The following is a 22,140-nucleotide window of genomic DNA, read 5'->3' as shown; positions in this document are numbered from 1 at the left end:
AATTTCCACAACACTGTTTGTTTCATTTGCCAAAGTTTGGGCCCATCCAGGAATTTTCTATTAGTTGTATACTTGTATTTCCATTTCCCAACAGCTTTTTTTGGGTTCATTTACCAAGGGAAATAAGTAGAGAAGGAAAAGGCAAAAAGTTCAGAAAAAGAAAAGGATAAAGAAAAGGAACTTTCTTCAGAAGCTTTTAGATTAGACTCCTTTGTGGGTTTTTCTTCCAAAAAAAAGGGCAAAAAGAAAATCACAGGAATGGGCTTAATTTGAGGTTTACAGGCCATGGTCCCTATACATGACGGATTTAGGCTTTGATGAAACAACTCAGAAGGGTTTAGGCCTAAGACCAGTATCTTTGACGTTGCCATGTTGGCAAAGCTAGAAGCCTTTCATTTTCCTACTATTCTCTAGCTTTGGATCAAACATGGTGGGCAACCAGAAACGACACTCCTTTTTTTTTGTTGGTGCCAGTGAGGATCAAAAAGAGTCAGATGATGAACCTCTCAAGCTTCGTGATGGAAAACTGACTGATCCACCTGTTCTAGGAGTAAGGAACTGTTGCTTTCAAATGCTAGTCATTTAACAAAATTGTCATCTGGCTTTGGGAGTTTGGGTCCTTGCCTATGGCCTATAGGACTAACCATGAGTCACGGTTTTCATCGCTCTTACCAACCATAGATTTTGATGGCTTCTACTTTTGCACTTTAAAACAAATTAACAGATATTTAAACATTGATTATTTGATTTGATCATTACTAGTTAGAAAAGTAACTAGTACTTATCTCCATTAGATTAAAGTTCACCACACAACTCCACTCGTTGTCAACACTATAATGATGATAGAGACTCTAAAGAAAAAGAGTGATAGAATACAACAAACAGGCTGAAAAAACCAAAGAAAAGAACCCCCAATCTTTGAAGCTCAAGAACAGCAAATGATCTGCTCTGCTGTGTGTCATCACATGCTGCATCTTCCTAGTGTGGTCTCACCTTGTGATTCAACAACATCTCTCGGAGCTCCGCTGCATCAATCTCCGCCACGCAATTCTCAGGCCTGTAGTACCCAGTGACAGGATCAGGGGCCCAAGCTGTAGAAACCCGCAACTCTTCTTTCATCACACCCCTCTGCTCAACTTTCCCCACCATTCCAGGCCTGGACCCTCCCCTACCGAAGGCAGCCGTCACAGCTCCATGCGGTGTAACCGAGTACCCTCTCCTACAAGCAGCCACGTTCAAATCAATGTTACACCAACAACTTAACCATCATATCCACATCACAAACTACAAAAACTAAACCATAAAAATAAAACAACATAATTACCGGGAGATGGAAAGGGAAAGACCATCAGAAACAGAAGTAACAAGGAGCTTAAGGGAAGAGAGAGAGCGAGCCATTATTTCTATTTGCTTATATATATATTATATACTTTTAAACAATAAAAGCGTATTTATAATTTTTATATATTAGCTACTGCAGAAGCTGCTCTTCTGAAGAAGAAAACTCCCGCAGTAGCTTAGCCCAGGATGAAGGTAGCGGCCCTACTTTCTGCTACTCTCTGTCTTGATGAAGAAGAAGCTTAGGGTTTGTGTGGTGGTATATATATAACTAAAAGAGATTACGTTCTCGGTTGGGTTGGGCCTTATTTTCCTTCCTTTTTAACACTGTTTGCCTCCGGGATCTCGTAGAGTCTTCCTCTTAGGAGCTGACACGCGGTTTTGTGAAAGTGCTGGTCCTTGTGCGTACCAACCAACCTGATGTAAGGTGATAAGGATGTAGCCAGAGCTGATATTTCTGTTAGAAAGATACAAAGTTTATGGTCTTAGCTGGATCTTATCTTGATGCTCTTCAAGCAAAACTTTTATTTATGATTAAATATTATAATTTATATCCCTTACATAATGAGGATACTATATCAAATTTATATATTAATAATGTATCAAATATAAATTTTAAATTTATATAAAATAAAACACAAAATTAAATAATTTTGATGTTCTCATTTGCAATACAAATAAATTTAATTCATATAATATGTGAAAAAGGAATTTATTTTAAAAAACAGAGAAAAAGTTAATATTTTGGTTGAAGGATTAAATAAAAATTATAGATGGAGTGCTAATCAATTTAAGCATTAAGCGGTTGTGGATAGACATAGACGTGGAATGCGGTGATTGGACGATTCCACCGGCAAAGAGACAAAAAGGGGGTTTTAGACGGCAGCAATTAAGCAATTCCTTAAGCACGTTGAGTGGTAAGAATGTAAATATAAAAAGTATATGATAATGTTTCAATATGTGGACGGTCCATAAAGGCTACAAGTGTTCTTCTCTTTCTAGATACTCATGCAATTATAGCTACGACAATAATTCTTTATTTATCTTTCGATCATATTTTAAAAGAGAGAGACAAATTCGGAATTGATAAAAATGAAACTTTACCTACAAGATATTTTTTTTGTAAAAAATCTTATATTAAAGAGTCTTTTCTTTAATGTCCTCTCAATTTTGATTTTGAATTTGTAACTTTTTTAAAAAAAATTTTACGATTTTTTAAAATAATAAAAATTATCGATTGTTTGTTTTGAAAGATTTAAAGTTAGTTTAAATTTTTATTATTTTTTGTAATTTAAAAAAGTTTAATGAATCTAGATTCTATGCAAAAGAGATTTATTTGTCTTGTTTTGAATGTGTATCTCTCTTTTCATTTTTTTTTAATAAAAACTTAATGACACCTTGCTTAGAAAAGTTTAAAATTGGTTTAGATTTTTTTGAATTTTTGTAATTTAAAAAAGTTTAAGGAACCAATTAACATTAAAAAAGGGTATTGATTGTGTTATTTTGTTGATTGATTTGCATATCCACATCGACGTCCAATATGAACTCATGCATTTCATACAATAACTTATAATAAATAACATACATATATATATTAAGTTTTAAATTAAACACCAACTTTGTTCCTTGGGAAAAGCAAGTAGGGTTACAATACTTCCATAAAAGCACACAATTTTGTTTAAATCTTAAGAGAAAGAAAGATCAAATTGTGGTGGTGATTAACATTAGAAATGACCAGCCTTATTTATGGATATATTAGGTGAAATGTTTATGTTTCGATGGATGTGCAGCTGGTTAAGTTGATGGTAAGAGCCGAAATCCTGCAGGGACAATGTTGGTGATGTTGAGGAGCCCGACGAGGGTGCTTCCTAGAGACTGTAAAGACAAAATCAATCCCCCGACGGATGGCAGCGCGGCGTTGCAATTGGAGAGAGGGGTTTTGACTGCTAGGTTGCAGTTGTTCAGCAGTGAAGGGAGGAGAAATTGCAGCGGGTCCAACAGGATTGAGAATATGCCGGATCCATTGGTTGTTGCACTGGAAACCACGTTCCCAGCTCCACACTGCAGCTGCACCAGGGCATCTGGAAAAGAAAGTGAGAGTAAGTTGAGTGGTATTCACTTTTGATAATCAAAGAGATTGATAGACAGAGTAGGAAATTAGCTTACTAGGGAAAACTGGGGTTGCAGTGCCATTCACGCCCACGTTGCCATCCATAGTGCAAAATACAGTACCTTAGATTCGAATCAAGCCAAGGAGGCTGCTGATAAGCCCACCTAGCTGGGCTTCGGCCAATGGGGCTGCCAATGCCATTGCAGCAACCAAGAGGCAAACAAACATCAGGGTTTTCAAGGACATGGCTTGGTTAATTCAGAGGCTGTTTAAGCTTATCACTCGCAGCTACTAATGTTCTAAACGTACCTATTTATAGGAAACGAGAGGCCAAATCGGTGCAAATTTTCTCCCCAAGTTGCACTCCCATCTCCATCTATCTTTCTCTCTACTAGTGATTTAGATGAGTCGATGATCTGCATATACTAAAGTCAAGAAACCAAGACAACAGTTCTCTTTGTTCTCAATCTTTCCTCACAGAATCTCAGTTTGTCATGTGCAGCTCAACTCCAACATGCACGCCACCCCGTGTGGGCTTCACCTACAGGCCAAAATCTTGCCCTAGGCTTCTTTAGCTTGCTTTTCTGTCTCTAATGCAAAAGCTTTCTTGGGGGTCTTGTCACGAGGAATGGGGTGGGGGGCTCTCTACTCTGTACATGAGCTCAAGTTGCTGTGCCTATAGATGAACTTTCGCCTTTCAAGAAACTGTAACCCAATTGTCTGGAAAAAGTTTTAGATTGGTCCATAGGTCTAAGCAAGTAAACCAGCCTTTTCTTTCTCCAGTTTTTGAATGCTTTTGCATTCTTACCTCGAGACCTTCCTTCAGGGTGAGGGCAGAACATTGAGATGGTGACAAGCTTCGACCATAAGCTGCTTAATTTGGTATAACCTTGTTTCAACCCATTTTAGACAAAAAACATGCCAAAACCGTTGCCTTCAGAACTGATCCATTAACCCCACTTACATCGAATTTCATTATAGGAAATCCCAATACATTTCCATATTAATCAAGAGTCAATGGTCATGGGCCATTGACAATTGGAGATGGGAGTTAAAGAGTCTGAAATGGAAAGGAAAAAATGAAAAAATCTGGATAAATTTTGGTTTCTACACGAATGGCTGTAAATTCTTTAACCCATCATCACTTCTCCAGCGCCATGGACGAGAAGACAGCTGAATTGACTAAAATTCAAGCCAGCTCCATGTCTTTCTAGGAAGTGTCACTGAAGCATGGAAGTTCAGACCTTTCAGATAGTCTGTTAGCTATGATCTTTCTGACAAATACTTTGTGTAAAATTCCCAGCAGCAAGACACAAACAGCTCTTCCTTGGCTTGGACTATTGCCTCTCCAAACCCAAAACTTAATTTTATATGATGTGTCATCCCCATGCTAAAACTTTGGGTATAATCCAACATCTTATCTGTTTAGGAATCCAATTTCAAGTGTTTTTACTTCCTATTGCATTTGCTGCTATAATGCAACAAAGTAAAGTTTTTGACACTTGATAATTTAGTTTTGTAACAAATTTCATAATTGTTGCAGGTCATAGGCATCATTTACTTGTCATTAGTATTTGCATGCAACTCTACGCCTCAGCTTTTTATTCATCTAGTCCTTAGAATTCGCTAGAATAGATACCTCCATCTTATCACAATTACTTTAGTAAAGACACCAACTCTACACTTAGACTACTATTTTCCAAACTTATTAAAAGTACATGCAAATCCACAAATCCCAAGTTGAGTAAGCTGCTTGCAATGTTTCATTAATGTATCTATTTGGAGCCCTTAAAGTATAGAGTACATACAAATCCCAAATTGAGTAAGCTATTTGCAATTTTCCATTAATGTATTTATTTAGAGGCTTTTGACTCCTACTAATTGTTAGTGGAGGAGGAAATATACAACTTCTTTTTAAAATTGTGCGAGTACAATATCGATCATTTAGTATCACAAAATGTTTCTTGCTCTTACTGTGTAGTAATTTTGATGGCTTAATTTTTCAGTCTTAACTCAATCACTATACTTTGTTATGGGTCTTCCCTTTCAACAAAAATAAAGTGAACATTAATGGTGACTCCCATAACATTATAAATGTCAAGACTGGGATGAATGCCATTGCAATCTATGTCCTGGCATTCAAAGGTCACAACCTTATATTGAAGATATAGGTGAATATATATCTTATTTGGTTTTTTATGCGAGTCTTTAGTTCTCTATCTTAATGCTTATTTTTATGTATAATATCCTATTTTCGAGTTCAAAGTATCCAACCTACTGGACAATGTTGAAAGTAGTGACAATGTCATTTTTTTTCTTCATTAATTTAAAAAATTATCAATGTCATGGACAAGCTAGAATTGTATAAGAGATTGAATCTTATGTACTGGAAATGTTTCCCTTTCAAACATTATTATTGCTTGTTGTGATACTTCTAGAAATCCTTGTTCAATATTTAAGGGGAAAGACTTTGTAAGAAAGAAATGTTTTTATTTCAAGTATTGTAATAGCTATTAGTAGAATATTTGTAAAATTTCGTAAATTTTTTATAAAAGGTGAACAGTTGACGGATTGTTAAGCTATCTCATTAGTAAAAATATATTTGTAACTAATCATCTAAGGCTGCTTATTTGGCCCGACAATAACATTTCTTGATCCCTTTATACTCATTTTCATATTAATAGAGCATTTTCTCTTATTTGATCTTAGTGATTACATGTATGGTATTCGATAGGCCTATAATTTCGATGTGCATTGCTTTAATTTAATTTGTTACTATTGTTAATATTTGATTGGCTGACTGGCATAAAATCAAACACCGCACAAACTATCGCATACTTAAACAAAAAGTATAATTCAAACAATTATACTTAAAAAAAATTCTTTTGTTTTATGTTTTCACATGCTTAAATTTATAACAAATAAATTGCACATACTCTCAACGTAGTTGATTGCATAATAAATTTCACTTTGCCATAGTAATTCTTTTTTTTTTAAATTATCTAATAGCATTTTGATTTGAATTATATTTTCTTATTTCCATGCTCTTATTTGCAAATTTCTCCCACTTTCACCTCAACTCTAACTCAAATATTGAAATATCTAGCACAAAATGAACATTCAATGCCTTATAATTCTATAATATTTTTGCCAACTTTACCCAGATACTCTCTCCTCCTAGCCTTGCTCTGCAACCTTAAAAGTGCCATTTCCATGTTATATATGCAAACTTGCTGATGTAACACCAATGATCTCCAAACTATCCTCTACATGGAACTGGAAAACCTAAATTGGCAGCCTAATGAGGGAGGAATTGGGAATGTCTATCCGAGAGCAGGACCAAGTGAAAGGCTTGTACACTAGATTTCGTACAGAACCTGTAGGATGATTATAGATGTGGGGACACATCCTTCTTCCGCTGGTTACAGTAGAGAAAAAGGAGGATAAAGGGCGCTCATAAAGTCTGGCAACCTAGCTTCTACAGTGGGTTTACACCTTCAAAGTTTAGGGTTGTAGAAAGTCCAGGCATACAGATGGCAGCTACCGTGAAAACCCACCCAAGTTCACAACTACAATTCGTTTGGAATCCATAATTTCAATGGCGAATCAAGGAAGCCAAACCATAAACAGAGTAATAAGCAGACAAAAAATAAAAACCCCTTAGCTCATCAACAACAACAAACCAGAAAAAGCAGAGGGTAAAGTAGTTGAATAAACTTGGTACTGTCAACAATGTCCAAAGAAAACAACTACATAAGCAATCCTAAACACAAGAGAGAAAGGGTGTAATGAGTTCTTTTTCAAACAAAAGACACAAAACAGAAAGAAAAACTTAATCTTCTTCCTCTGCTTCATTCTCAGCAATGTTGAAGTATCTCAATTCATAAACATTCCGATCCTTGTTGGAAGCAATCACTCGGAGCCAATCCCTCACATTGTGTTTCTTCAAGTACTTCTTTGTCAAGTACTTCAGATACCTAAAACCAATCAACGATTTAAGATTTAAATTAAAACCCATAATTGAGAGCTTCTAACAACATTAAAAGAAAAAAACCCATGACAGAAATTTTCCGGGATGTCGGTCCCCGACGTCCGAGAATCCATATAATTATGGAAATGGATAGCGAGGAGAACAATAAATGTAGGCTTCACAATCACAAAAACTCATAACTATTAGTAAATTTATCAGTTTTTAAGTTTCTGCGAAGCCACTGAATAGCTAAAATACATAAATAACATAAAAAGTGAGTGTTTATCAAAGAACTCAGTCCCTTAGATGTTCTTAAATGAATTGCGATCATTTCCGCAATTTCATTACAGGTCTGTTTATCTCATCACTGCTCTTAACAACACTCGAGAGATACTAAAAAATAATTTAACAAATTAGATCTTTTTATTCAAAAACAAAGAAGGGGAATTTTTTATTTAAATTTATTCGAATAATACCTTTTGGAGAAGGCGGAGTCGGAGGTGACGGTGATTTTGGACTTCTCGCGGGTGATGGTGACGGAGTCTCCGAGGTTACCAGCTTTGCCGCCAACTTTGATGCGTTCCTGGAGGAATTTTTCCAGCGAGGCAATGTCCATGATCTTATCCTCCACCGGCTTCCCGCAGTCGATCGTGAAAGTTGCTCCCTTCTTCTTGCCCTTGGCTCCGCCAGCCGCTGCTCCTCTGCTCATTTTTACCTCTTTTGGTTGCTAATCTCTGCACTGATTAACAAAACAGAAAAAAAACAAACATTTGATTCAATACGAAACGTGAAATATATGAATGAGGACGGAGAATTTGAGATTGGGAGACAGAGCTGGGTTACCTTGAATGATTTTAGGGTTTTTGAGCGCCGCAGAAATGGTGGGAGGGCGAGACAAGCTGAGAGCTTTAGGGTTAGGGTTTATAAGGAAAATGATTTTCGGATGGAATGATTGGGCCTCTATTGGGGTTGAAAATATGTACCCTAGCCCAAGTTTCCTCACTGGGGCCCATGATTGGCCCTTAATTGGGCTTATAAATCTGTAGTCTAGCCCAAGCTTTTCACCTACTAAGGCCTTTGGTCGTGCCACGTTAGGTTGGACACTGAAATTGATTTAATTTATTTGGTTTATATTAATCAGGTATTTAGTTTAATTTATTTGATTATTTCAATCGATTTTTTATATTCAATCCAAAAATCAAACATTACCAATATGTATTTTAAAATAAATATTATATATAATACTATATAACCATATATAAATACAATTAATGTATAATATTAATAACAATAATATTTTAATTAATAATTTGAGTAACATAAAATACAAAAAAATTAATGAAACCGATCGAATGTTGATCAAATATAAGTCAAATTCGATACTTGTTCGGTATTTTAAGGGTTCAATTAATTCAATTTACTTGGCCATGTAAAGTTAACAATCTAACCTAAAACGTTATATTTATTTTAATAGTAACAAAGGGAATTTCAACCATGAATTGGAAGAATTAATTGGCAAATTTTGAATTAAGATGATTCGGCCTCTATTGAGCTACGAAAAGAGCAAGATAAGGGCTCAGGTGAATAACATATAACCCGTCAGCCTAAGGCATATCATATATGGCTTCATGAAGACAGCAACACAGGTTTCAGGCAACAAATTCTCTCAACTCTAATTTCCAACATTGTCTGCCATCCATAGAGCCCAGTAAAAACTCCATGCTTCCGCCTAGTTTAAAAGACTCACAGGAAACAAAACTCCAAAATGGTTTGTAAGGAACAATCAAGTTCCCCAACAGCAGGTAACAGGGGGAAAATGAACAACATACACAGTGATGAAATTTATCCAAACAAATGTTTTCTCCTCCATCTGACAAAAATAGTACCAAGATATTGTCTGCTTTCCCACATTTCAACAAAAAAATCGGTTCTTGTGCCTTTTCTACTGATGTTTTTGCTTCTGTCTCTACCTGTTTTATAGATGCTCAAAGGGGGCAGGGTGGAACCTCAACGGTTGTTCCAGCTTGAATTTGGCCCCATCCAATTAGACGCCAGTGCTTCTCAACACGCCGACTTAGTGCAATCTTCTCTCCCTTGCTGGTGCACACAGAAGATGTGAGTTGCAGCTTTGCCAAATCGTTCTTTACAGCTATGACTCGAGCCCCAGTTGACATAGAACCAATGTTCAACATTAGGATCTCTCCCTTGGCCAGCTTTGAGACCTTTCCCTGCCTCTCTGAGCCCTTTGTCCTAACACCAAGAAGCCTTCGAAGAAGGAAGAAGTTTACCTGCACAATTAGAACAGACACAAAGTTTCAGAAGATGACAGCAGTCAGCATTTATTTTTCATTTTTGTTACAGGTCACAATTTCTATAATAATTGTTCACTATGGCAGCAGCCACTGACAACATCCAACAGAATAAACCATCACCACTTCGCAACCAAACCCATCTCCTTCTTGGAAAAGAAAGAGAGAGGGAGAGATTCATTTTGAAATTAAAATATAGGAACCGCTATGGCTTCCCAACCTACCAATCAAGGAAGAAACAGATAAACTAGATAACCAACTTACTTAACATATGCCAAATGTTTAGCAAACTAGGTGTGCCCCCTGCTAAAGAAATCCAGCACCTACCTCGAGCTCAACAAAAACTTCTGGGAGTGACCCAACCTCTCCTAAGACTTGACCCACCAACCTATCAGCACGTGTCAGAGTTGGGTCCATAGTTGTTCCTACACCGATCAGACCTCCTGGAACGGCAAATTGTAGCTCATTTTGTTCAGCATACAGTGAGACTATTCTGGAATATATGGGTGTGCTTTTGATGTTCCCATTTTCATCCTTATGAACAATGCCAGGACGAACTTCAATAAATTGGTTCACCTTCAAAACACCCTGAAAGAACAAATATTAACAAAACAATCATGTATACAAACCAAAGACACCAAGCTCACTCTAAATTCATTCTCTAGCAACTACTAACAGGCAGAAGTTGATGTTTGTAAATTTTCCATTTAATTGCATGCTATGTCTTGGACTGTCAACTAATTAACAGAACATAGAACTTAGCACTATTGCAGACATGAAACATGGAGATATGCAGTAAGTAAATATGTTCACCAACTGTGAATAAGAAGCACTTGTAGTGCCTAGCATTCATCTCCAAATAAAGACTAAGCACTTTCCAATAAAAACATACCCTAAGAATACTTCCACCAGCAACACCACCTTTAATCTCATCAACCTCAAACCCTGGCTTATTGACATCAAATGATCGGATGATAATCATGTTAGGGGGTGAGACAAAGTTTCTCTCTGGAATAGGGATCTTCTTAACAATGTACTCGCACACAACATCGATATTATATTTTAGCTGTGCAGAAATCGGCACCACTGGTGCACCATCAGCAACGGTACCCTGCAATGAATTATTTTTAGCCAAAAGATTCAGACGAAAAAACAAGAATGAAATATCTGTCCATTTTGTGTAAAACAAAAAAACTCACCTGAATAAATTTCTGAATTGCTTCATGCTGGTTGATGGCTACATTCTCTTGAATAAGATCAACCTTGTTTTGAAGAATTATGATATGCTGGAGTCGCATGATTTCAACAGCAGCCAGATGCTCAGAAGTTTGAGGCTGTGGACAGCTTTCATTGGCAGCTATGAGAAGCAATGCACCATCCATAATTGCTGCTCCATTAAGCATGGTAGCCATGAGAATATCGTGGCCCTGATGGAAACAAAGAAGATAGAAAATAAATTCATATACGACGAAATAGAAAACTTTTATAAATCTGAAAAGCAATATGTTTAATCCCTTTTATAGCACTGAAATAAAAGTTAGTACGCAAGCAAGGGAGTGAGAAAACTTAAATCATAATCTCCTCATTTCCAAGAGTACCACTTAGGACCTTACCGGGCAATCTACAAAAGATACATGTCTCAGCAACTTCATCCTGCAGTTTTCAAAGCCTGGCACATCACAAAGAGGACTATCCTCCTTTCCACTACCATATGCCCTACAAAAACAATTTCAGATCAAATTTGGAGTTATTCTTAATACTCATGAAATTTATTAAGAAACAATCGCTAGATATCAACCTACTTGTAGCACATAGGACGAGGGCAACGTTCATCTTCACATTTGTATATCTTTGCATTTGCATATCCAAGCTTGATAGTAATATTACGCTCCAACTCGTTTTTAAAACGAACAGTCTGTAGAAAAAAACACAAGGCACAAGGCCCAACAAGTTACATTTACTAGACTCCTAAATTCAACAGCAACACTAATCACCATACACAAGGCACAAAATAATAAGCAGAGTCTTCAAAGGTAACTAATCACAGCCTCATTGGATATCACTCATTAAAAATAAGCTAAATCACCTGAACGCCGGATATAGCTTTCACAACTGTTGACTTCCCATGTGCCACATGCCCTATAGTGCCTGATAAATTGAAATACAAATCAAAGTTTTAATCATAAAATAACCATAACTATTTGTACCATTAATGCTGCAAGAAGTTTGATCACAACAAAATTTGAACATTACCAATATTTATAGTAGCCTGCCGAGATATAACTTCAGGAGAGAGAGGATGCAACTTTGTTACATCCAGCTTACTTAAGTCTTGCTCCATCAAACCCTTTCTCGACATTTTGACTGCTCCTAATAAAGGTCTTTCTGCTTTAATAAGAACTGTAACCAGAACATATCCCAGAAGAGGAAATCATTTCACTTATTGTAGAAGCAAACCAAGTTTCCAAATATAGTAATCTAGCAGTAGAACAAAGAACCTTCAACAAACGTAAGAAATCAAATTGAAATCCAATAAGTCACAGAGCCGAAACCTTAAAAGCCCAGTTCCTAAAACCTAGGAAAGTACAGACACGACAGACCATAGACACTTTCCTGCCCTAGTTTTTGATCTGAGCCTCAAATCACAAAGAGGAAATGTTGGATTCGAATGTGAAGAAAGGCAGTTTGGATGACTCAAAAAACAAATTCTGATTACTTAAGTCCCCTAATTCATTGCCCCCCAAAAACCCTAAATACAGTAAACACCTCCAATGCTCAAATTCAAGCTTCGTTTACCTTCAACCTTCACAGAAAAAATAAAAATGAATTCTCTAGAGAACAAAATGAAAAAAAGAAAAAGAAAAAAAATTAAAGCAACGACACATAAAAAGAAATCAAATGATACAAATTCGAACAGACACAGCCAAAAATGGCAAACACAAAAAAATATGAAAAATAACAATAAAATCAGCACAAGGAATAGAAAACAATCAACGAACCTGATCGATTGCTTGAGGTGTTTGCTCAGTTTGCAGGAAGAAAACGCAGCTTTGGGAGAGAAAGGGAAGCGCAGTAGCTAGGGATAGTGATATATATGCCGAAATGACTGAAATGAGGGTAGTTTCGTCAAATCAAGTATCTTGAGGTAGAGGCCTTGCTGAGCCCGTATGATGAGGCCAAGGTTTGGGTTAAGTTGGGCTGGGCTGGGTTGGGTATGAGCTTTGTTTGTTGAAGAAGACAAAGCCCATCTTAAACTCCTTACTTGTTTTCTTCCCCAATTTTAATTTTAGATAATTTTTTTAATAAAAATGTTTTCCAATTTTTGGCATAAATTAAAAAATAAGAACTCTTTTCATCAAATATTCTTTTAAAAATTTATGATAATTGAAATAAATGAGTAAATGATTGAACCATTCTATTTCAATTTTGGCATAACAATTTCAACAAATAACATTAGAAAGTATATTGACTCAAATATTATTTTAATGGTAGATAATTGAATTGATGAATAAGCATACAATTAAGGGAAAAAAAATCCTTATATGATACTATAACCGAGGTTTTTCATTCGAATTTATAAAATATAATTCTTATTTTTTTTTCTCATTTTTATTATCTATATATATCGTAGATAATAATATTTGAATCTTTCTTAAATTTTAGTTAAGTTGTTGGTAAGAACTATTTTAAGTCTTTGTAGGTAGTTCACATTAAGTAATATTTTCTACATTTATTGATCGGAATTTTATTTGATAGTATATAGAATTTATATATTAACGATGTACAGAATATAAATCCGATAACTTACATCGAATGACTTCAAAATTATTCGTTGTGTTCTACTCTTTTATGACCATACGTACATGTTTCTGATAGCTAAGAGGTGGATGCATGTAGAGGAATTGCTTGTTGGCTTTGTAAATGACTTGGCCTTGAGAAGCAAAGGATGGAATAGTAGAGAAGGTAATGTACAAAGACAAAAATTGGATTAATGCTCTATCACTCTCAGCTAAAAATGGAAATAAAAAATCTCCCCTGCTGCCAATTTATTATTCACTTAAGCAGCACTCTTGATAAATAGCCATGGCCAAAGGTGTTTCCTTTCTCCAATCATTGAGCGGCTGCACCACCCATTTTCTGTTCACCGAAGATTCTTTGCCTGAAATCCGAGACCATGAGAGGAAGCCCTTTGCGGAGGGACACGGTTGGTTCCCAACCGAGAAGCTGTTTAGCCTTTGAGATGTCGGGTTTTCTCTTGTGCGGATCATCCTCTGTGTTGGGCCTGAACTCTATCTTTGCATTGGGATCAATTGTTTCCTGCACCACCTGCAGCATTACCAGGATGGCAAATTTAACTCTTCTTAGATTGCAGTTCCTGTTTCTGTTGTAACAGGTTCGCAAAATGCAATAGCCATAGACAGATAGAGCTTATAATCTGATGAACTGAAGAACGAAAAGAACTTGGGTCCTGCAAAAAAGATGCCTAGGATCCTTGCATTCATTCATGGCTGCAAAAATGGTTGATTAATCACCGTTCTTACCCCAGTGGTGATTGTATTGCTGAGAACAAGTTTGAATTTGCATATTAATTTTAGAAGAGATTCATCCAAGTTGAATAGTCTGGGAATGATGGGAAGAAGCAATGCAATTTAGATTGAAAGATAGTGAAACTATCAACACATTTTTTACAGATTTACCTCAGCAAGTTCAAGCATGGTGAATTCACCAGGGTTTCCAAGATTGAAAGGTCCCACGTGATCACCTTCCATCAATCGCATTAGACCCTCCACCTGTGTAGTTGTTCAGATACAACAGAACATTTCTCATCAGAGTCTTGTTTTGACCATTATTACCTGTACTGTAAGCTTATAATCTAGAGGACGGAAACCTGCGACAGCCTACCACTAGCCCCAGCCACCAACCTTCTTCCCCGCAAATAAATTGAACTACAGATCTTCACAGATTGTTTCTCATTAATGTACATTGACCTCGCACCCTAAGCAAAGCAGATGAAAATGTGGCTTTAACTAAGCCGCAGAACCTAACTACAAGATGTGCCTGGTAAGAGGACATGTACCTAAAGTTCAAGTACGATTAAAGCTCTGTGACATCTACACAAAGTGACCAGCATTTCCTTAATGCCTTGGTGAAAACAGGACTCTGAAAATTAACCGATTATGAATGCATCAGATAAGTTTTACCAGGTCTGACACATATTGGAAACTCCTGGTTTGCTTTCCATCACCATAGACAGTCAACGGCTCCTTTCTTAAAGCCTGTGCCACAAAATTGCTGACGACACGGCCATCGTCGATGCACATGCGTGGACCATAGGTGTTAAAAATCCGAGCAATCCTCACCTGATGAATGAACAGTTTACATATTATTTTGTTTCCTTCCATGGAATTTCCATTGTCAAGAGAAATATGTAGCAAGCGAAAAACAGTGAAAATTATTATACAACCTCGATGCCAAGGCCTCTATGATAGTCCATGGTCAAGGTCTCGGCAGTGCGCTTGCCCTCATCGTAGCAGCTTCTTACACCTGCCGATGTTCCAAACCATATTCAGAGTTCGCATATTAAGGTCTAGATGAGTTTCTTGTGGTATGATCATATGAATTTAATCCTAAGGGCATTCATTACTAGGAGAGAAGAGGAAAAGAGTGAGTGACTTGCTATGTAAAGGAGTGTAGAGCAAGCCGATGAACTAACCGATGGGATTGACATTGCCCCAATAGGTCTCGACCTGGGGATGCTGCAGAGGATCGCCATAGACCTCACTGGTGCTTGTTAGCAAGAAGCGGGCACCGACTCTCTTTGCAAGTCCTAGCATGTTCAATGTGCCCACCACATTTGTCTTGTGGATCCATGGCCCCGATCAAATCAAGGATTCCAAATACACGACGCAGAAGTAAAAGATACAGAGACATGACAAAGAAAACATAAATCAAAAGTTCCCTGTCTTTGGTAAAATGAGAAGACATGTAGAGTTGTATATGGAGTAGAGATGTTGTAGCATATACCAATAAAAAAACATTTTTACAGCCAGCAAAAGCAGTTCCTTTCAAAACAAAACAAAACTAAGCTGAAGTTTGGTTATTGATTTTATGTTGGTTTGCAACAAAAGAAACATGTATGGCTATGGAAAAGTTCATATTCATAACCCATGTCTTTTTCCTCCTAAATCTTCTTTGCAACCAAACAAAATTTTGATTATCTGAAAGAAAAAGAAAGAATGAGAGAAAGGATATAATGGTCTTGACAGGATTAAACTTGTAATGAACAGGAGAAGCAGGGCAAGCCAAGTGATAGATCTGATCAACTTCCAAGAGAATTGGTTCAACAACATCATGCCTGATGAGCTCAAACCTAGGATCACCAAAATGGTGCACCAAATTCTCTTTCCTCCCTGTAAAGAAGTTATCAACCACGATCACACTATCTCCTCTTCCTATCAGACGGTCCACAAGGTGGCTTCCCACGAACCCAGCTCCACCAGTGACCAATATCCTCAAGCTCTTCCCTTTCACTCCCAGCGGCACCTTGCCAGCAACGTTACTGCGTCGTGAGGCCTCAGGGTTTTCTTCGTATAGGACTCTCCGAGTACCATGGGTGGATTCGGATGCCAAAACCGGGTCCGGAATTAAACCATGAATCGGTTCCTGTGATGGTGATGATATAGGAAAAGCGTTGAAAAAGAGTGCAGCAATGGCGATACCGACAAGAACAAAGACCAAACGCTGCTTCTGAAGCATGTAACGAAATGGGGCCGTCGAGTTTTTGACGAGGTTCGAAGGTTTACCTCGTGGAGTGGGAGTCGGTTGTGTTGAAGTAGTTTGGTTTCTATGAATTAGTTCGGAGTTCATTTTGGCTAATGCGGGGTGTTGGAGAAGATGTTACAGCTATTTTCTCTGAGAAAATGCTGAAGAGAGCTTTGATTGGAAGATTTGAATGTTTCCAAGTGGAAAACGAGAGTTATGAGGGGAGAGTGAGCATTTGTTAGAAGTGACCGGTACAGTAGGGTTCATGCATGGAATCCGCTGTATAATCGCTCTAAGCCTCCTGGCCGGTGCAGCCCCTTTTGTTTTGATTTTAGGCTTTGCCTGCTTAGTCATATGCCATTGCTTTTGTTTCACAATTACATAAAATGGCATTACCAATCTTGGTTTAACGTATGCTTCAACATGTTCATGAGACTGTAAAGTTGACAGCAATACAGCTCTATTTTTGGCCTTTACTCCAACATTTCATTCAAATTAGCCAATCCTATGCCTTGTCTTGCTGACATGCATTAAATTGTTCAAAGTTGTCATTTATAAATTCTTAAGTAGAATTCTTGGGGACCATCATCATCTTAAACACGCACTAATGACCAAGTCTCTGAATTTTCTTTCTTCTTTTTTTTTCGAAAAAATTGTTTCTAAGTAGATATTAAGAAAGAAATTTGAATCAAATGTTCGGATGCAACAAAACTTTTCTCACTTTGTATTAGTTTTTTCTTATTAGATCTAAAAGGAAAGAAGACTTTCCCTTTACTTTTAGATGAACATTTACATTTCTTGAACCGCCAGAATAGGCTTTTGAATATGATAATCACCCTGTCTAACACACCCAAATCGGGTCAATGAATGCATCATTATCAGAGGCTTACCGACATACTCTGTTTTGTCTCTTAAGCAAAGATAACTTTGACAAAACTTCTTCTCATTAAAAGTTGATGAACTACAAAGCTACACCAATTTTCTCATAGCCATGCGTTAGTAAAGATGGAAACCATGGCATTTTAATCTTATAGCTACACCAATTTTCTCATAGCCACGCGTTAGTCAAGATGGAAACTATGGAATTTTAATCTTACATAACTCAAATCATTGTACAACAACTAGGGTGGTTACCAAGGAGATCAGCAAGAAGGGTGTGACTAGAACCGACGGATGTCCTTGGGTGGTTTGAAGTTGAGAGGATGAGTTTGTTCAGTTGCGGTTTCATCTTCTTTCCACATTTTAATTGTCTTGTCTGCTTCACAGGTAACCAATCTTGTGCCAGTTACATCATAACAGAGAGCATAAATACCAGCTTCACTCTCCAATGAGCCTGTAATAAAGCATTCATTGTGTTAATCATTTTCCCACTGTGCAGTCAACAGACACCAGCTAAAAGAGAATCCAGAAAAACATACCAGGCTGTACAATTGTCTGAGCTTGCTGGAAATTGTGACCACTCTTCCAATCCCAAAACCACAAACTCCCATTGTCACCTTCGATAATTTGCAAGAATAAAATTATTAGAAGCATTACTTGCATATTTAGAGGTAGGTCAGCATAAAGAAAAAGTTAAAGAACAAAGGAATGTACTCAATAAAATTCACAAAGTCAAAATTATTCAATATGAAAACATACCTCCAGTAGCCAATACACCATCCTCATTGACAGCCATGGTATTAATTATAGTTTTTTGCTGAGAGCTGCTCCAGAAACACAAAAAGTGATACTATGTCAGTTCATTAAAATACACACAAACAAACATCTAGTAAAATGGCTTTCACTTACAGCATATTGTGTAAGAATTCTCCCCTTGGAAGATTGAATTTCTTGATGTTATCAGCTGATGCGGAAGCAAAACAATCCCTGATACAGAAAAGTTCAGAAAATTAAGGGCAGAGAATAGCAAAATATACTCAGCCACAGCTCCATGTTTCATGTCAATCAATAAATAACATGTGGGGGCACAAACTCTTTAGGATGTAATGCCATTGCTCGCACAGACTTCTTATGGTGTGTTAGAGTTGACATCGTTTTTCCTAGAAATTGAACAAACAATATATTACAAATGAAACAAAACAGTTGAGGAAAAATAAAAGAAAATGTCACATATGTTTAATTTACCATATCTAAGGTCCCAGAATTTTATGGTTGAATCATGGGAGCCAGTAACAACTTGTGGATCCTGTAAGATGAGATGCATAGTTCTATTAAACTATAATTCACCAGTCCAAAACACAAATAAATAATACAGTTAAATAAAAGAAAATTGAAATTGACTTTCTGCAACCATGCAAGGCAGAAATTTCCATTTCACAAGAGAAAAAGATCTTTGTACCATTGGTCGAGTAAAAACTGAGCAAACGGTGTTATCATGCCCCGATAATGCAAATATTTGCATCTTGGTGCGAATATCCCATACCTGAAAATCATTGTTCCATCAGAGAAAAACTTTGATTTCATGACTCCAAAATCAGCAGAAACAATAAAAACCCAATTACATTAAGCAACCAAAACAACTTGTAACCAAAACATTACTTTATGAGTAGTTTCTATATGTTGACAAATTTCATACCCGGCAAACAGAATCACGTCCCCCAGTTAGCAAAATGTCAATAGTAGGATGAAGAGCCAAGCAATAAACACCACTTAGGTGACCATGATAAGACCGAATAACCTATAGAGCAATTTATAAGTTTCAATAACAAGAATGATTTCAACAGTGAGGGAAAAAAAAATCACTTCTGAAGTTCTTAGTAGTTACAGATTCAAAGCAATAAGTTTATGAGTTCTGACCTTGTTCTGTTCAAGGTCCCAGCATTTAACTTGCTTATCATCACCAGCAGAGAACATATATGTATGTTTGTTACTGACAGCGAGGCCTGCGAATAAAATTTATCTTTCTCAACAATTCTAAATCCATGATTGATACTCATCATCCACACCATGGGTAGCCAGTAAAAACTATTGACACCTGAGAAATTTTCTAGAGAAGTAAAGACTAACCTCGTATCTGTTCAATGTGTCCAGTTAGTGTGAGCTTTAGCCTTCCACTTGCTACATCCCATATCTAGCATGCCGAGATTAAGGCACAGAAAAGAAAAAAGTAATTTTCAACAAGTAATGGCTGAATTGGCAAATCAACATCCATTTTATAAAGCTCGTATACTAGCAGAGGAAAAAGAAAGAGAGAAGGAGAAATGTGCTAAAAAATGTGTTAAAAGCTTGATACCTTGATTGTACGATCTGCAGAACCAGTACAAAACCAATTGTTACTTGGATCAAAGGCCACAGACCTCACCCATCCCAAATGCCCACTGACAACCTGCATAACCCATTTAGACATGTCAAGTAACCTACATGAACTGGAATGCAAAGAAGCAGCAATGAAAAAAGTTCAACAGAAAAAATTCAAACAATTGAGATAGACTGCATTATCAAAAAGGTGAAATTAATGAATAATAGTCTCGATGTAGCTTACAAACATGTTCATCAAAGAATAGGACATAATATATCAATGTGATGGACAAGAAAGATGCAGGCCAGTAAAGTAATGCAGTCAAGGAGAGGGAAGGTGTCCAAAACTGCTTGTGTATGACCCCAGGGGAAATAAAAAGTGATAACAAAAATTACATTTGATTGCATGTGACCATGAAATCAACAACAGACCCCAATGGCATTTCTATAAACTACTGCATCATTAGGAACGAGATTCTCACCCTGTAGTTTTTCCATGGACGATGCCACACTGGACGTGGCCATTTGCTTGGGATTCTTTCTATTATTGCAGAAGTCGCTAGCCTGTCACATGAAAGAAAACAGAAATCTTCAAGCTACAATGGTTCCACCAATTGGTAATTCACTCATAAATCATGTGCCTGAATAAATCCTGCCATATGCATAGGCCAAAACATATTCGCGCACATTCACTTACAAAGTTTGCTGCATGCCTAAATACTGGTAAGTGAAAGATACATGAAATGGAAGCTCTAATTGCACGATAGAGATCAATTTTCACATATGAGAGCATGTAAGCAATAAAAAAACCACAATGGTAAAGAAATGTATTAAGGCACGATAACAATTCACATGATTGCACAACTTATCAAATAATCAAGGAGTCAGAAAATGCAAAACAGGGAGAGAGCAGAAACCTTTCAGAAAAGGGTGCAGAAGCTGAAACCACAGAGGTGCTTTTGCCCGAAGTACCGACATCATTTCTGGAAAAGATGAGACAAAGAGAAAAAAAAAATAGTACCACAACTTAGCAACACAAGTTCTTCTGCATAGCAGAAATGGATCAAAGCAAACAAGGATGCAGGGGCCTTTATGTCTCAGGATCAATCCCATTTAACATTAAAATTAAATACCCATATCTGCGAATTCATTGGGGAAGAAGTAACAGATTAGTATAAAAAATTAACACAACAGAACTTACTGCCCCTTTGGTTGCAAATTTGGACCAACAACTAAAGCATTTTGAGTCCCTTGCTTTTGTGAATCCCTAGAATCTGATGGACCTGCTCAATTAACCATTTACAGTTACGGTTACACAAGCCTCACCATAGATAACAAGCTGCTAAAACATACATCAGTAATGACTGGCCAAAATAATTGTATCTAGCATCATTAAGTGCCAGGCTACTCCGGCACAAACCAGGAAACTTAATTGAACAAATTATCAAGCTAAAGCAATTCATTTTATTCAATTGAACTTTTACGTAGATTCGGTGGCTTCTTATGCCAGTCAATGGCCACTAGGTCACCATGAAATTATGGATTCCCTGATGAAGTGAAGAGTCTTCTGTTTAACGCTATTATTAGTGTTCGTTTCCTAGATCAGCTAATCAGTAGGTTAACCTATTCCTTAGTACCAAAAAAAATTACCTGTAAGAGCAAGGGCATTCGAAGGTGCCGAGCCTTGATTCCCGGCAGTAGCTGCACCTGAATTACCTTGCCTTGAAGGTTGACCCGGCGTGTTTTTAATTCGACTATACTCAACATTTATCTAACAAATCCATTTATAAGCCGATAAACAATCCTCATTATAATAATAAAGAAAAAAAAAACTAAAATTGAAGCAAATCCTACTAACCTTGTGACTCATACGAATCTTTTTGCTGCATTCAAGAAAAAGAAAAGAACCCCTTAGTTTCAAGTAGGGTTTTAATGAAATTTGAGTTAACAAATTAAAAACACAAAGCTTGTAAATTTGTTCTTTTAAAGAAAAAGACGCAACCTTTCGGCGTCAGGAGCAGCGAATTGGCCATGGATAGGGCTAAAGAGATCGAGAGCGCGCTTTAGGGATTTAAGACTGAGCTTCTTCAATGACTGTGGCTCCACTGGCTCCATCTCCAGCGTTGGTCCTGGCATCTTCTCCCGATTCGGGAGATTTGGAGACTAGGGTTTTAGGACAGATTGAAACGAAACGTGAATCCTTAAACCCTAATTCTCTATTTTTATAAAAATGAGAGAGGTGGCCGGCGACGAGCAAAGCACAAGAAAGCAGAAGAATCAGAATCAGAAAGAAAACCCACCGACCCCTTTAACCTCCGCAGCCCAATGTAATATTATTTTCAAGTTTATATTTCATTACTAAAATATAAAGAAAAGCCAATTTATTTAAAACCATCTCTTGTTAATTACCATAA

At 37.0% G+C, this 22,140-nt stretch overlaps 6 protein-coding genes and 2 non-coding genes across 9 annotated transcripts; all 8 read right to left on the bottom strand.

Moving 5' to 3' along the window:
* Window positions 1–762: 762 nt before the first annotated feature.
* DI21 (drought-induced 21) lies at window positions 763–1,591 on the bottom strand. Its single transcript, XM_021435286.2, has 2 exons — window positions 1,325–1,591; window positions 763–1,219 (listed from the first exon to the last, which is right to left on the bottom strand). Exons 1-2 carry the CDS (start codon window positions 1,396–1,398, stop codon window positions 979–981), a joined length of 315 nt encoding a protein of 104 aa, XP_021290961.1. The 5' UTR covers window positions 1,399–1,591; the 3' UTR covers window positions 763–978.
* A 1,541-nt stretch (window positions 1,592–3,132) lies between these two features.
* LOC110422179 (phylloplanin-like) lies at window positions 3,133–3,638 on the bottom strand. Its single transcript, XM_021435992.2, has 2 exons — window positions 3,505–3,638; window positions 3,133–3,419 (listed from the first exon to the last, which is right to left on the bottom strand). Exons 1-2 carry the CDS (start codon window positions 3,551–3,553, stop codon window positions 3,133–3,135), a joined length of 336 nt encoding a protein of 111 aa, XP_021291667.1. The 5' UTR covers window positions 3,554–3,638.
* Window positions 3,639–7,128: 3,490 nt separating this feature from the next.
* LOC110421781 (large ribosomal subunit protein eL22y) lies at window positions 7,129–8,360 on the bottom strand. 2 transcript variants are annotated; one of them, XM_021435456.2, is made up of 3 exons: window positions 8,262–8,360; window positions 7,895–8,157; window positions 7,129–7,425 (listed from the first exon to the last, which is right to left on the bottom strand). In XM_021435456.2, the coding sequence occupies exons 2-3, from the start codon at window positions 8,125–8,127 to the stop codon at window positions 7,281–7,283; spliced, it is 378 nt and encodes a 125-aa protein (XP_021291131.1). In that variant the 5' UTR covers window positions 8,128–8,157; window positions 8,262–8,360; the 3' UTR covers window positions 7,129–7,280. The 2 variants fall into 2 exon arrangements, with proteins under 2 accessions (XP_021291131.1, XP_021291132.1); XM_021435457.2 differs by having other exon boundaries at window positions 7,895–8,152; window positions 8,262–8,357.
* On the bottom strand, window positions 7,522–7,660 carry LOC149526885 (small nucleolar RNA snoR136). The gene has a single exon (XR_016351617.1). It is a non-coding gene; the product is annotated as a small nucleolar RNA snoR136 (small nucleolar RNA).
* LOC149526884 (small nucleolar RNA SNORD25) lies at window positions 7,707–7,793 on the bottom strand. Its single transcript, XR_016351611.1, has one exon. It is a non-coding gene; the product is annotated as a small nucleolar RNA SNORD25 (small nucleolar RNA).
* Window positions 8,361–8,999: 639 nt separating the features above from the next.
* On the bottom strand, window positions 9,000–12,819 carry LOC110421239 (uncharacterized). The gene is made up of 9 exons (XM_021434775.1): window positions 12,727–12,819; window positions 11,981–12,127; window positions 11,814–11,875; window positions 11,530–11,642; window positions 11,341–11,443; window positions 10,927–11,154; window positions 10,620–10,838; window positions 10,055–10,315; window positions 9,000–9,706 (listed from the first exon to the last, which is right to left on the bottom strand). Exons 2-9 carry the CDS (start codon window positions 12,084–12,086, stop codon window positions 9,404–9,406), a joined length of 1,395 nt encoding a protein of 464 aa, XP_021290450.1. The 5' UTR covers window positions 12,087–12,127; window positions 12,727–12,819; the 3' UTR covers window positions 9,000–9,403.
* Window positions 12,820–13,659: 840 nt separating this feature from the next.
* LOC110421238 (UDP-glucuronic acid decarboxylase 2-like) lies at window positions 13,660–16,920 on the bottom strand. Its single transcript, XM_021434773.2, has 6 exons — window positions 15,980–16,920; window positions 15,441–15,588; window positions 15,192–15,271; window positions 14,929–15,087; window positions 14,425–14,517; window positions 13,660–14,053 (listed from the first exon to the last, which is right to left on the bottom strand). The coding sequence occupies exons 1-6, from the start codon at window positions 16,592–16,594 to the stop codon at window positions 13,838–13,840; spliced, it is 1,311 nt and encodes a 436-aa protein (XP_021290448.1). The 5' UTR covers window positions 16,595–16,920; the 3' UTR covers window positions 13,660–13,837.
* Window positions 16,921–17,391: 471 nt separating this feature from the next.
* On the bottom strand, window positions 17,392–22,064 carry PRL1 (pleiotropic regulatory locus 1). The gene is made up of 17 exons (XM_021435205.2): window positions 21,729–22,064; window positions 21,585–21,609; window positions 21,377–21,497; window positions 20,928–21,009; window positions 20,644–20,709; window positions 20,209–20,290; window positions 19,722–19,814; window positions 19,496–19,559; window positions 19,286–19,371; window positions 19,065–19,166; window positions 18,828–18,911; window positions 18,614–18,674; window positions 18,462–18,528; window positions 18,278–18,355; window positions 18,128–18,192; window positions 17,908–17,985; window positions 17,392–17,822 (listed from the first exon to the last, which is right to left on the bottom strand). The coding sequence occupies exons 1-17, from the start codon at window positions 21,860–21,862 to the stop codon at window positions 17,650–17,652; spliced, it is 1,461 nt and encodes a 486-aa protein (XP_021290880.1). The 5' UTR covers window positions 21,863–22,064; the 3' UTR covers window positions 17,392–17,649.
* Between the last annotated feature and the right edge of the window lie 76 nt (window positions 22,065–22,140).

Source organism: Theobroma umbraticum, unplaced genomic scaffold (assembly GCF_002168275.2).
Source record: "Theobroma umbraticum cultivar Fairchild unplaced genomic scaffold, ASM216827v3 scaffold_130.0, whole genome shotgun sequence".
Classification (NCBI taxonomy): domain Eukaryota; kingdom Viridiplantae; phylum Streptophyta; class Magnoliopsida; order Malvales; family Malvaceae; genus Theobroma; species Theobroma umbraticum.
The sequence above is the reverse complement of the archived record's forward strand: the minus strand, read 5'-3'. Positions and strand labels throughout refer to the sequence as shown.

Coding starts and splice junctions, on each gene's coding strand:
- LOC110421239 (XM_021434775.1), bottom strand. CDS start 12,086: ATGTCGAGAAAGGGTTTGATGGAGCAAGACTTAAGTAAGCTGGATGTA. Junction 11,876..11,980: donor GCAGGCTACTATAAATATTG/GTAATGTTCAAA, acceptor TCAATTTATCAG/GCACTATAGGGCATGTGGCA. Junction 11,643..11,813: donor AAGCTATATCCGGCGTTCAG/GTGATTTAGCTT, acceptor TTTTTTCTACAG/ACTGTTCGTTTTAAAAACGA.
- DI21 (XM_021435286.2), bottom strand. CDS start 1,398: ATGGCTCGCTCTCTCTCTTCCCTTAAGCTCCTTGTTACTTCTGTTTCT. Junction 1,220..1,324: donor CTTTCCCTTTCCATCTCCCG/GTAATTATGTTG, acceptor GGCTGCTTGTAG/GAGAGGGTACTCGGTTACAC.
- PRL1 (XM_021435205.2), bottom strand. CDS start 21,862: ATGCCAGGACCAACGCTGGAGATGGAGCCAGTGGAGCCACAGTCATTG. Junction 21,610..21,728: donor GCTGCTCCTGACGCCGAAAG/GTTGCGTCTTTT, acceptor TCTTGAATGCAG/CAAAAAGATTCGTATGAGTC. Junction 18,912..19,064: donor GACGTGATTCTGTTTGCCGG/GTATGAAATTTG, acceptor AATGATTTTCAG/GTATGGGATATTCGCACCAA.
- LOC110421781 (XM_021435456.2), bottom strand. CDS start 8,127: ATGAGCAGAGGAGCAGCGGCTGGCGGAGCCAAGGGCAAGAAGAAGGGA. Junction 7,426..7,894: donor GACTCCGCCTTCTCCAAAAG/GTATTATTCGAA, acceptor GATTGGTTTTAG/GTATCTGAAGTACTTGACAA.
- LOC110421238 (XM_021434773.2), bottom strand. CDS start 16,594: ATGAACTCCGAACTAATTCATAGAAACCAAACTACTTCAACACAACCG. Junction 15,589..15,979: donor TTAATCCTGTCAAGACCATT/ATATCCTTTCTC, acceptor CCATGGATCCAC/AAGACAAATGTGGTGGGCAC. Junction 15,088..15,191: donor ATAGAGGCCTTGGCATCGAG/GTTGTATAATAA, acceptor TTCATTCATCAG/GTGAGGATTGCTCGGATTTT.
- LOC110422179 (XM_021435992.2), bottom strand. CDS start 3,553: ATGGATGGCAACGTGGGCGTGAATGGCACTGCAACCCCAGTTTTCCCT. Junction 3,420..3,504: donor TGCAACCCCAGTTTTCCCTA/GTAAGCTAATTT, acceptor TTTCTTTTCCAG/ATGCCCTGGTGCAGCTGCAG.